Genomic DNA, 14,188 nt, shown 5'->3' with positions numbered 1-14,188 from the left:
TGTCTCTATTGGGTGGCAGCGGTACATGTCCTGCTATGATCCCTCTCCTGCTGTCCCTATTGGGTGGCAGCGGTACATGTCCTGCTATGATCCCTCTCCTGCTGTCCCTATTGGGTGGCAGCGGTACATGTCCTGCTATGATCCCTCTCCTGCTGTCCCTATTGGGTGGCAGCGGTACATGTCCTGCTATGATCCCTCTCCTGCTGTCCCTATTGGGTGGCAGTGGTACATGTCCTGCTATGTTCCCTCTCCTGCTGTCCCTATTGGATGGCAGCGGTTTATGTCCTGCTATGATCCCTCTCCTGCTGTCCCTATTGGGTGGCAGCGGTACATGTCCTGCTATGATCCCTCTCCTGCTGTCCCTATTGGGTTGCAGCGGTACATGTCCTGCTATGATCCCTCTCCTACTGTCCCTATTGGGTGGCAGTGGTACATGTCCTGCTATGATCCCTCTCCTGCTGTCCTTATTGGGTGGCAGCGGTACATGTCCTGCTATGATCCCTCTCCTACTGTCCCTATTGGGTGGCAGCGGTACATGTCCTGCTATGATCCCTCTCCTGCTGTCCCTATTGGGTGGCAGCGGTACATGTCCTGCTATGATCCCTCTCCTGCTGTCCCTATTGGGTTGCAGCGGTACATGTCCTGCTATGATCCCTCTCCTGATGTCCCTATTGGGTTGCAGCGGTACATGTCCTGCTATGATCCCTCTCCTGCTGTCCCTATTGGGTGGCAGCGGTACATGTCCTGCTATGATCCCTCTCCTGCTGTCCCTATTGGGTTGCAGCGGTACATGTCCTGCTATGATCCCTCTCCTGCTGTCCCTATTGGGTGGCAGCGGTACATGTCCTGCTATGATCCCTCTCCTGCTGTCCCTATTGGGTGGCACCGGTACATGTCCTGCTATGATCCCTCTCCTGCTGTCCCTATTGGGTGGCAGTGGTACATGTCCTGCTATGATCCCTCTCCTGCTGTCCCTATTGGGTGGCAGCGGTACATGTCCTGCTATGATCCCTCTCCTGCTGTCCCTATTGGGTGGCAGCGGTACATGTCCTGCTATGATCCCTCTCCTGCTGTCCCTATTGGGTGGTAGTGGTACATGTCCTGCTATGATCCCTCTCCTGCTGTCCCTATTGGGTTGCAGCGGTACATGTCCTGCTATGATCCCTCTCCTGCTGTCCCTATTGGGTGGCAGCGGTACATGTCCTGCTATGATCCCTCTCCTGCTGTCCCTATTGGGTGGCAGCGGTACATGTCCTGCTATGATCCCTCTCCTGCTGTCCCTATTGGGTGGCAGCGGTACATGTCCTGCTATGATCCCTCTCCTGCTGTCCCTATTGGGTGGAACCGATACATGTACTGCTATGATCCCTATTTATTCCCAAATGCCATGGCAGGGTGCTAGAATTATCACTATATTACCCCATTACCCCCCTCTATACAGTCCACACATAACCTCCATACACTATCCTACCCCATTACCCCCCTCTATACAGTCCTCACATAACCTCCATACACTATCCTACCCCATTACCTCCCCTCTATACAGTCCTCACATAACCTCCATACACTATCCTACCCCATCACCCCCCTCTATACAGTCCACACATAACCTCCATACACTATCCTACCCCATTACCCCCCCTCTATACAGTCCACACATAACCTCCATACACTATTCTACCCCATTACCTCCCCTCTATACAGTCCCCGCATAACCTCCATACACTATCCTACCCCATTACCCCCCTCCATACAGTCCACACATAACCTCCATACACTATCCTACCCCATTACCTCCCCTCTATACAGTCCCCGCATAACCTCCATACACTATCCTACCCCATTACCCCCCTCCATACAGTCCACACATAACCTCCATACACTATCCTACCCCATTACCTCCCCTCTATACAGTCCCCGCATAACCTCCATACACTATCCTACCCCATTACCCCCCTCTATACAGTCCACACATAACCTCCATACACTATCCTACCCCATTACCCCCCTCTATACAGTCCACACATAACCTCCATACACTATCCTACCCCATTACCCCCCTCCATACAGTCCACACATAACCTCCATACACTATCCTACCCCATTACCTCCCCTCTATACAGTCCCAGCATAACCTCCATACACTATCCTACCCCATTACCCCCCTCTATACAGTCCACACATAACCTCCATACACTATCCTACCCCATCACCCCCCTCTATACAGTCCACACATAACCTCCATACACTATCCTACCCCATTACCTCTCCTCTATACAGTCCTCACATAACCTCCATACACTATCCTACCCCATTACCTCTCCTCTATACAGTCCACACATAACCTCCATACACTATCCTACCCCATTACCCCCCTCTATACAGTCCACACATAACCTCCATACACTATCCTACCCCATTACCTCCCCTCTATACAGTCCACACATAACCTCCATACACTATCCTACCCCATTACCTCCCCTCTATACAGTCCCCGCATAACCTCCATACACTATCCTACCCCATTACCCCCCTCCATACAGCCCACACATAACCTCCATACACTATCCTACCCCATTACCCCCCTCCATACAGTCCCCGCATAACCTCCATACACTATCCTACCCCATTACCCCCCTCTATACAGTCCCCGCATAACCTCCATACACTATCCTACCCCATTACCCCCTCTATACAGTCCACACATAACCTCCATACACTATCCTACCCCATTACCCCCCTCTATACAGTCCACACATAACCTCCATACACTATCCTACCCCATTACCCCCCCTCTATACAGTCCACACTTAACCTCCATACACTATCCTACCCCATTACCTCCCCTCTATACAGTCTACACATAGCCTCCATACACTATCCTACCCCATTACCTCCCCTCTATACAGTCCACACATAACCTCCATACACTATTCTACCCCATTACCTCCCCTCTGTACAGTCCACACATAACCTCCATACACTATCCTACCCCATTACCTCCCCTCTATACAGTCCACACATAACCTCCATACACTATCCTACCCCATTACCCCCCTCTATACAGTCCACACATAACCTCCATACACTATCCTACCCCATTACCTCCCCTCTATACAGTCACCGCATAACCTCCATACACTATCCTACCCCATTACTTCCCCTCTATACAGTCCCCACATAACCTCCATACACTATTCTACCCCATTACCTCTCCTGTATACAGTCCACACATAACCTCCATACACTATCCTACCCCATTACCTCCCCTCTATACAGTCCACACATAACCTCCATACACTATCCTACCCCATTAACTCCCGTCTATATATTCCCCACATAACGTCTGTACGCTATCCTACCCCATTACCCCCCTCTATACAGTCCACACATAACCTCCATACACTATCCTACCCCATTACCCCCCTCTATACAGTCCACACATAACCTCCATACACTATCCTACCCCATTACCTCCCCTCTATACAGTCCCCGCATAACCTCCATACACTATCCTACCCCATTACCCCCCTCCATACAGTCCACACATAACCTCCATACACTATCCTACCCCATTACCTCCCCTCTATACAGTCCCCGCATAACCTCCATACACTATCCTACCCCATTACCCCCCTCTATACAGTCCACACATAACCTCCATACACTATCCTACCCCATTACCCCCCCTCTATACAGTCCACACATAACCTCCATACACTATCCTACCCCATTACCTCCCCTCTATACAGTCCAAACATAACCTCCATACACTATCCTACCCCATTACCTCCACTCTATACAGCCCACACATAACCTCCATACACTATCCTACCCCATTACCCCCCTCTATACAGTCCACACATAACCTCCATACACTATTCTACCCCATTAACTCCCGTCTATATATTCCCCACATAACCTCTGTACGCTATCCTACCCCATTACCCCCCTCTATACAGTCCACACATAACCTCCATACACTATCCTACCCCATTACCCCCCTCTATACAGTCCACACATAACCTCCATACACTATCCTACCCCATTACCTCCCCTCTATACAGTCCCCGCATAACCTCCATACACTATCCTACTCCATTACCCCCCTCCATACAGTCCACACATAACCTCCATACACTATCCTACCCCATTACCTCCCCTCTATACAGTCCCCGCATAACCTCCATACACTATCCTACCCCATTACCCCCCTCTATACAGTCCACACATAACCTCCATACACTATCCTACCCCATTACCCCCCCTCTATACAGTCCACACATAACCTCCATACACTATCCTACCCCATTACCTCCCCTCTATACAGTCCACACATAACCTCCATACACTATCCTACCCCATTACCTCCCCTCTATACAGTCCACACATAACCTCCATACACTATCCTACCCCATTACCTTCCTCTATACAGTCCACACATAACCTCCATACACTATCCTACCCCATTACCTCCCCTCTATACAGTCCCCGCATAACCTCCATACACTATCCTACCCCATTACTTCCCCTCTATACAGTCCCCACATAACCTCCATACACTATCCTACCCCATTACCTCCCCTCTATACAGTCCCCGCATAACCTCCATACACTATCCTACCCCATTACCCCCCTCTATACAGTCCACACATAACCTCCATACACTATCCTACCCCATTACCCCCCCTCTATACAGTCCACACATAACCTCCATACACTATCCTACCCCATTACCTCCCCTCTATACAGTCCAAACATAACCTCCATACACTATCCTACCCCATTACCTCCACTCTATACAGCCCACACATAACCTCCATACACTATCCTACCCCATTACCCCCCTCTATACAGTCCACACATAACCTCCATACACTATTCTACCCCATTAACTCCCGTCTATATATTCCCCACATAACCTCTGTACGCTATCCTACCCCATTACCCCCCTCTATACAGTCCACACATAACCTCCATACACTATCCTACCCCATTACCCCCCTCTATACAGTCCACACATAACCTCCATACACTATCCTACCCCATTACCTCCCCTCTATACAGTCCCCGCATAACCTCCATACACTATCCTACTCCATTACCCCCCTCCATACAGTCCACACATAACCTCCATACACTATCCTACCCCATTACCTCCCCTCTATACAGTCCCCGCATAACCTCCATACACTATCCTACCCCATTACCCCCCTCTATACAGTCCACACATAACCTCCATACACTATCCTACCCCATTACCCCCCCTCTATACAGTCCACACATAACCTCCATACACTATCCTACCCCATTACCTCCCCTCTATACAGTCCACACATAACCTCCATACACTATCCTACTCCATTACCTCCCCTCTATACAGTCCACACATAACCTCCATACACTATCCTACCCCATTACCTTCCTCTATACAGTCCACACATAACCTCCATACACTATCCTACCCCATTACCTCCCCTCTATACAGTCCCCGCATAACCTCCATACACTATCCTACCCCATTACTTCCCCTCTATACAGTCCCCACATAACCTCCATACACTATTCTACCCCATTACCTCTCCTCTATACAGTCCACACATAACCTCCATACACTATCCTACCCCATTACCTCCCCTCTATACAGTCCCCACATAACCTCCATACACTATCCTACCCCATTACCCCCCTCTCTACAGTCCCCACATAACCTCCATACATTATTCTACCCCATTACCTCCCCTCTATACAGTCCACACATAACCTCCATACACTATCCTACCCCATTACCTCCCCTCTATACAGTCCACACATAACCTCCATACACTATCCTACCCCATTACCCCCCTCTATACAGTCCACACATAACCTCCATACACTATCCTACCCCATTACCTCCCCTCTATACAGTCCACACATAACCTCCATACACTATCCTACCCCATTACCCCTCCTCTATACAGTCCACACATAACCTCCATACACTATTCTACCCCATTACCCCCCTCTATACAGTCCTCACATAACCTCCATACACTATCCTAACCCATTACCCCCCTCTATACAGTCCTCACATAACCTCCATACACTATTCTACCCCATTACCTCCCCTCTATACAGTTCCTACATAACCTCCATACACTATCCTACCCCATTACCTCTCCTCTATACAGTCCCCACATAACCTCCATACACTATCCTACCCCATTACCCCCCCCTCTATACAGTACCCACATAACCTCCACACACTATCCTACCCCATTACCTCCCCTCTATGCAGTCCACACATAACCTCCATACACTATCCTACCCCATTACCCCCCTCTATACAGTCCACACATAACCTCCATACACTATCCTACCCCATTACCTCCCCTCTATACAGTCCCCACATAACCTCCATACACTATCCTACACCATTACCTCCCCTCTATACAGTCCCCACATAACCTTCATACACTATCCTACACCATTACCTCCCCTCTATACAGTCCCCACATAACCTCCATACACTATCCTACCCCATTACCTCCCCTCTATACAGTCCCTACATAACCTCCATACACTATCCTACCCCATTATTTCCCCTCTATACAGTCCCCACATAACCTCCATACACTATCCTTACCCCATTACCCCCCTCTATACAGTCCCCGCATAACCTCCATACACTATCCTTACCCCATTACCCCCCTCTATACAGTCCCCGCATAACCTCCATACACTATCCTACACCATTACCTCCCCTCTATACAGTCCCCACATAACCTCCATACACTATCCTACCCCATTACCTCCCCTCTATACAGTCCCTACATAACCTCCATACACTATCCTACCCCATTATTTCCCCTCTATACAGTCCCCACATAACCTCCATACACTATCCTTACCCCATTACCCCCCTCTATACAGTCCCCACATAACCTCCATACACTATCCTTACCCCATTACCTCCCCTCTATACAGTCCCTACATAACCTCCATACACTATCCTACCCCATTATTTCCCCTCTATACAGTCCCCACATTCTCCTCCCCTGTTTTCTTTGTACAGTCAGACTGTCCACCTACTGTATATGCATAGGCAGTACGTATTGTGTATCACGCTGCTATTTCCCTATGGGGTGTAAGCCTGCGAGCAGGGCCCTCTCACCTCTGTCTGTTATCTCTCATCTTATTACTGTTTTGTACCCAACTGTAAAGTGCAGAGGAACTTGCTGGCACTATGTCAGTAACTGGTAATAAATAATAATAATATATATATATATATATATATATATGGCCTCTGAGACGGCTACTTACCACATATTCAAAGACAAAGGTCAGCGTCTCCCTGGTCTGAATGATGTCATGTAGAAGGACGATGTTTGCGTGTTTCAGGCCTTTCAGGAGAGACGCTGAAGCAGACAAAGTGAAACGCCAGTTATACACCGTTGGTTACACATCAAGGCAGTGATGGCGGTGTGCGGAGCCCTACAGCAATGAGGAGCAGCGTTCCCTTCCCATGTGGCCCTTTTCTTCACATAGGAGAACTACATATTAAGGCAGGGCTGCCAAGACGTGGGGCGGGGTGCTGAGAGGCGTGGCCACAGGGGAGGGTGAAACTAGGTTCCCCTTTGTGCCATGGGGGCGTGGCCACTAAATCATGTGCAGGGGGGACGTGGTAACTAGTCCCCTGCGCTTCTGGCACCCTACAGGGGTACCTACCCCTCAGTGCCCCTGTGTAAAGGCCACACTGCAGTGTGTGAGTGACACTTGGGGCACCAGCAGATTGTGTGACTGACCGGCCACCATAGAGAACACTATGGCTGTTCCTGGATAGTAGCTGACCCTGAATAATGGGGCACATCAGCCCCTCAGGCGCCTCTTACTTGTCCTGAAGCACAAAACTTCCTAATAAGGATTTATCTATGAGAAACACAATGCGCTGTATACTATTCATTGTACTGATTCCTTCACCGCCTACACCTGCATCAGTGATATTACTACTCACAATGAAGCAGTACGGGTGTTACTATGGTCACTGCAAGCTCACTTCAAATAAAGTCACTTATTAAGTATACAGGGAGAAGTACAATAGTGACACACTATGCGACTATATATATATATATATATATATATATATCCTATATAATAGGTCAGGTCTGTGACTCTGTGCCTGGCCGTAACGCTGGGCGGAGTCACAGTGGCTGGATGCAGGCCAGTAACAGTCCCCTCCCTCGGTCTGCCCATCCCCGCCCAGTCCCCTCCCCGTCTCCGCCCACTCCCCTCTCTCCCTCCTCCCGTACACTCCATGCACCCTGGTGACACTGCAGCCGAGGACTGTAAGTGGAACTCTAAGTGACCGCTGCCGCACAGTCTGGAGGAGAATGCAGTGGACGACCACTGACAGCCGCACCCGCCCACCCGCGGCACCCACAGCATGCACCACACCCACCCCCACCCGCGGCACACGGACCGCGCCACCCCACACCCTCCCACCCGCGGAACCCCACACCCGCCCTTCCTCCCACCCGCTGCACCTGCAGCACCCACAGCATCCACCCCACCCACGGCACACGCCCCTCCCCCACCCACGGCACTCCCGCCCCCTCCCCCACCCGCAGCACCCCCCGCCCCTCCCCCACCCGCAGCTCCCACAGTACCCACCCCATCCACCCACGGCACACGCCCCTCCCCCACCCGCACCACTTCCACCCCCACCCGTAGCACCCGCACCCCCCACCCCTCCCCCACCCGCGGCACCCACCACATCCGTCCCCCACCCGGAGCACTCCGGCCCCCTCCCCCACCCGCAGCACTCACAACCAGCAAAACCCCTGCACCACCCCCAACCACCCCCATACCCACCTCTCCCCCCCGCTACACCCCTGCACCCTCCACCCCCACCCCCATACCCACCTCTCCCCACCACCCTACATGCGCAATCCACCACATATGCACCCCACCCGTGGCACACATCCCTCCCCCACCCGTGGCACTCCTGCCCCACCCATAGCACCCACACCCGCAGCACCCCCGCCCCTCCCCCACCCACGGCACTTCCGCCCCCTGCCCCACCTGCAGCAGCACCCCACCTGTGGCACCCACCACTTCAGTACCCCACTCGCGGCACACGCCCCCTCTCCCACCCATCGCAACCACAACCCGCAAAACCCCCTTCCTCCCCCAGCACCCCCGCACCTCTCCCACCCCACCCCCATCTCTCCCCCCTCCTACACCCACGCACCCTCCACCCCACCAACCCCTCCCCCACCAGCGGCACCCCGCACCACCCCCATACCCACTTCTCCCCCCACCACCCTCCAACCCAACCGCCCCTCCCCAACCCGCGGCACCCACAGCATCCACCACATCTGCGGCACACGCCCCTCCCCACCCGCTGCACTCCCGCCCCCTCCCCCACCCATAGCACCCCCGCCCCTCCCCCACCCGCAGCAACTTCCCCCCACCCCTCCACCACCCGTTCCAGTCACTACATCCATCCCCCGGCTGCGGCACACGCCCCCACCCGTAGCACCCACAACCCGCAAAACCCCCCTCCCTCTGCCACCCCACCCCCATCTCTCCCTCCCTACCCCCACGCACCCTCCAAACCCCACCCGCCCCTCCCCCACCCGCGGCACCCCCTTACCCACCTCTCCCCCCCCTACCCCCACCCCCGCACCCTCCACCCCAACCGCAGAACCCACAGCATCCACCACATCCACCCCCCACCCGCGGCACACTCACCTCCCCCGCCCGCTGCACTCCCCCACCCGTAGCACCCCCCGCACCTCCCCCATACCCACCTCTCCCCCTCACTACATCCCCACACCCTCCATCCCACCAGCCCCTCCCCCACCCGCAGCATCCACCACATCTGCCCCCCACCCGCGACACACGCCCCTCCCCCACCCGGAGCACCCACACCCGCAGCACCCCCTCCCCTCCCCCCCGTGGCACCCACAGCATTTACCACATCCGCGCCCCTCCTCCCACCCACAGCATCCACCCGCCGCACACGCCCCTCCACCACCCGCGGCATTCCCGCCCCCTCCCCCACCCCCACCTGTATCACCCTTCCCGCAGCGCATCCGGACCCCCACCACACCCGGCTCTCCCCCAACCACAGCATCTCCGGCCCCTCCCCCACCCACATTATCTACAGACACCCTCCCCCATCTGCAGACCTCCCCCACCCGCAACACCTCTGGCCCACCACCCGAAGCACCTCCAGACTCCCTCCCCCATCCACGGCTCCCCTGCAACCACCCCTCCCCCATCCACAGCATCTACATACCCCATCCGTGCCATCCCACACCACTTCTGAAACCCATCACCTAAGCTCACCCCCTTTGCACCTCCAAACGCACACCCCTACATCGCCCCTCCCACACATCACCTCCAGACCCCCTCCTTCATCCACAGCCCCCCGCACCCACCCCTCCACCACAAACAGCATCTACACTCCCCTTCCGCACCCACCCCTCCCCCACACGCAGCACCTCTAGACCCCCTCCCACATCCGCACCCCCTCTACACCTACCCCTCCTCCACCCACAGCACCTCTGCACCCTTTCCACCATCGGTGCCACTGCACCCACCCCTCCACCACCTGCAACACCTCTGGACCCCCTCCCGCACCCACCCCTCCACCACAGGCAGCCGCTACAAGTGATTCCCTGAATCGGGCTGATCAGCGGCACGGATAGGCACCTCACTGAACCCACCCCCTTTCCAAACCCCCCCACACACACACACACACACTGACCTTCTGTGAGTATAGTTGCTACCAATGGACATTGGATTAATAAGAAACACTAATACTGTGGCCATTATGTGTATAAGCGACACTGCTACCTGTGGGCACTGTGTGTATAAGCGGCTCTGCTACCTGTGGGCACTGTGTGTATAAGCGGCGCTGCTACCTGTGGCCATTGTGTCTATAACCAACTCTGCTACCTGTGGGCACTGTGTGTATAAGCGGCTCTGCTACCTGTGGGCACTGTGTGTATAAGCGGCGCTGCTACCTGTGGCCATTGTGTCTATAACCAACTCTGCTACCTGTGGGCACTGTGTGTATACGCGACTCTGCTACCTGTGGTCATTGTGTATAAGTGGCGCTGCTACCTGTGGGCACTGTGTATAAGTGGCGCTGCTACCTGTGGTCATTGTGTATAAGTGGCACTGCTACCTGTGGTCATTGTGTATAAGTGGCACTGCTACCTGTGGTCATTTTGTATAATTGGCGCTGCTACCTGTGGGCACTGTGTATAAGTGGCGCTGCTACCTGTGGGCACTGTGTGTATAAACACAGCTACTACCAGTGGCCATTGTGTGTAGAACAAACTCTGCTACCTGTGGGCACTGTGTGTATACGCGACTCTGCTACCTGTGGTCATTGTGTATAAGTGGCGCTGCTACCTGTGGGCACTGTGTAAAAGTGGCGCTGCTACCTGTGGGAACTGTGTGTATAAACGCAGCTACTACCTTAGGCCATTGTGTCTAGAACCAACTCTGCTACCTGTGGGCACTGTGTGTATAAGCGGCTCTGCTACCTGTGGGCACTGTGTGTATAAGCGCCACTGCTACCTGTGGGCACTGTGTGTATAAGCGCCTCTGTTACCTATGGGAATTGTGTGTAGAAGTGACGCTGCTACCTGTGGCCATTGTGTGTATAAACGTCTCTGCTACCTGTGGCCATTGTGTGTATAAGCGGCTCTGCTACCTGTGGCCACTGTGTGTATAAGCGGCTCTGCTACCTGTGGGCACTGTGTGTATAAGCGGCTCTGCTACCTGTGGGCACTGTGTGTATAAGCGGCTCTGCTACCTGTGGGCACTGTGTGTGTATAAGCGGCTCTGCTACCTGTGGGTATTGTGTGTATAAGCTGTGCTGCTACCTGTGGGCACTGTGTGTATACGCGGCTCTGCTACCTGTGGGTATTGTGTGTATAAGCGGCTCTGATACCTGTGGGTATTGTGTGAATAAGCTGCGCTGCTACCTCTGGCCACTGTGTGGATACCCGGCTCCATTACCTGTGGCCACTGTGTCTATAAGCTGCGCTGCTACCTGTGTCCATTGTGTGTATACGCGGCTCTGATACCTGTGACCACTGTGTATAAGCTGCGCTGCTACCTGTGTCCATTGTGTGTATACGCGGCTCTGATACCTGTGGCCACTGTGTGTATAAGCTGCGCTGCATACACTAGCAGTATATACTACACTATGTTATTCATTGTGCCGTGCGGCCACTCTTCACGCCCTCACAAAGGGCTACGCCCCCTTGACAATCGCACGCCCTTCCCCCTTGCAATATTTACCCACTAGCATAACATTTTTTGCAGGTAATACTCCATATAATAACAATTATAGCACAGCTAAAGCCCGTGCAGGGGTTAACGGGTCGTAGCCTCTTGCAACTGTATTTTCTGTCTAACACCTTCCCTCTCTTTATCCTCTCCCTACCACCCTGCCTCTCCCTATCCTTTACCCATCGCACAGTGTTTCTGTACATTCCCTTTCTCCCCCAACCCCCCCCCCCCCCCCCCCCTACGCCTCTCTATCTTTTCTCAACCGGACACCATTTCTGTATGCCCTCTATACTGCCCTGCGTTTCTGGATCTATTATCTACCGGCCTGCGTATGTTCAAAGGCCTGCAGGGGTTAACGGGGCGTAGTCCCTAATGACGGAGTGAAGAGCGCCCATAGGGCACTATGAATCACCTAATATATATATATATATATATATATACACGTTATGGTAAGAACTTACCGTTGATAACGTGATTTCTCTTATGTCCACAGGTATCCACGGGATAACATTGGGATATTGTCGAGCGACAGCGAAAATGGCACCAACACGGTCACGAGCTTTCTGGCCTCCCAGGATGCATTAGGGCCTCCACTATATAGTCCCGCCCACTGACTCAGTCAGATCAGTTCTTTCCACAGCGATTTTAGGCAGGAACATTAGGTAGAGACCTGTACAGGCGATAAGAACACACATGCACACCCTTCCATACAAGAAGGAAGAGGTTTTAGTGATTGTCTAGATCAGGGGTTCTCAAACTCGGTCCTCAGGACCCCACACAGGTGCATGTTTTGCAGGTAACCCAGCAAGTGCACAGGTGTATTAATTACTCACTGACCCATTTTAAAAGGTCCACAGGTGGAGCTAATTATTTCACTTGTGATTCTGGGAGGAGACCTGCAAAACATGCACTGTGTGGGGCCCTGAGGACAGAGTTTGAGAACCTGTGGTCTAGATCCTCAAATCAGATGCGTCAGGGTGGGATCCCTGTGGATACCTGTGGACATAAGAGAAATCACGTTATCAACGGTAAGTTCTTACCATAACGCAGTGGTTCCCAAACTGTGTGCCTAGGCACCCTGGGGTGCCTCAGAACACTTGCAGGGGTGCCTTGGATTGGTGGTCCAGGACCAATCAAAATTATTTCTGGTCAATGTAATAGGCAAAACCAGTGCTGGTGGCTGCCAATCATAATATATGTGGACAAACAGAAGCAAATCTTGTTCCTCACCACATAATGGAACCTAAAGATGACATATAAACACAATCTTTGATTTAATATTTATTACAACAATTCTCGCTAATATATTTTTGGCCTAGGGGGTGCCATGAATAAAATGCTGATATTCTAGGGTGCCATGATTCCAAAAAGTTTGGGAACCACTGCCATAACGAATATTTCTCTGGCTGGGTCCACAGGATTATCCACAGGATAACATTGGGATTCCCAAAGCCATTTTAGTGGTGGGGACGCTCCTGATTGCACAGGAGGACCTTTCGCCCGAAGTCTGCGTCATGAGAGGCAAAAGTATCCAAGGCATAATGTCTGATGAATGTGTTTATGGAAGACCATGTGGCTGCCCTACATATCTGTTCTGCTGAAGCACCCTGTTGTGCTGCCCAAGAAGGACCTACCTTACGTGTAGAGTATGCAGAGACATTAGCCGGAATAGGGAGATCTGCACGAGAATAAGCTTCTGATATTACCATTCGGAGCCATCTCGCCAGCGTCTGTTTACTAGCAGGCCATCCTCTTCTATGAAATCCGTAGAGGATGAAGAGAGAATCTGTTTTCCTGATGGCACTAGTACGATCTATGTAGATTCTTAAAGCCCGGACCACGTCCAGCGACGCTTCTCCCGCAGATAGTCCCGATATCTGAAAAGCTGGGA

At 52.7% G+C, this 14,188-nt stretch overlaps 1 protein-coding gene across 1 annotated transcript in view; it reads right to left on the bottom strand.

Annotated features, from left to right (window-relative positions):
* CDK15 (cyclin dependent kinase 15) overlaps window positions 1–14,188 on the bottom strand; it is a gene marked incomplete at its 3' end in the record, with an annotated part of 538,867 nt that overhangs the window by 237,738 nt on the left and 286,941 nt on the right. The window contains exon 6 of the mRNA XM_063950471.1: window positions 7,306–7,400. Within this exon, the coding sequence (XP_063806541.1) occupies window positions 7,306–7,400 (95 nt within the window). The remainder of the gene's footprint in view (window positions 1–7,305; window positions 7,401–14,188) is intronic.

Source organism: Pseudophryne corroboree (genome assembly GCF_028390025.1).
Source record: "Pseudophryne corroboree isolate aPseCor3 chromosome 7 unlocalized genomic scaffold, aPseCor3.hap2 SUPER_7_unloc_9, whole genome shotgun sequence".
Lineage (NCBI taxonomy): Eukaryota > Metazoa > Chordata > Amphibia > Anura > Myobatrachidae > Pseudophryne > Pseudophryne corroboree.
Note: the sequence above shows the minus strand (reverse complement) of the source record. Positions and strands in the feature narration are given on the sequence as shown.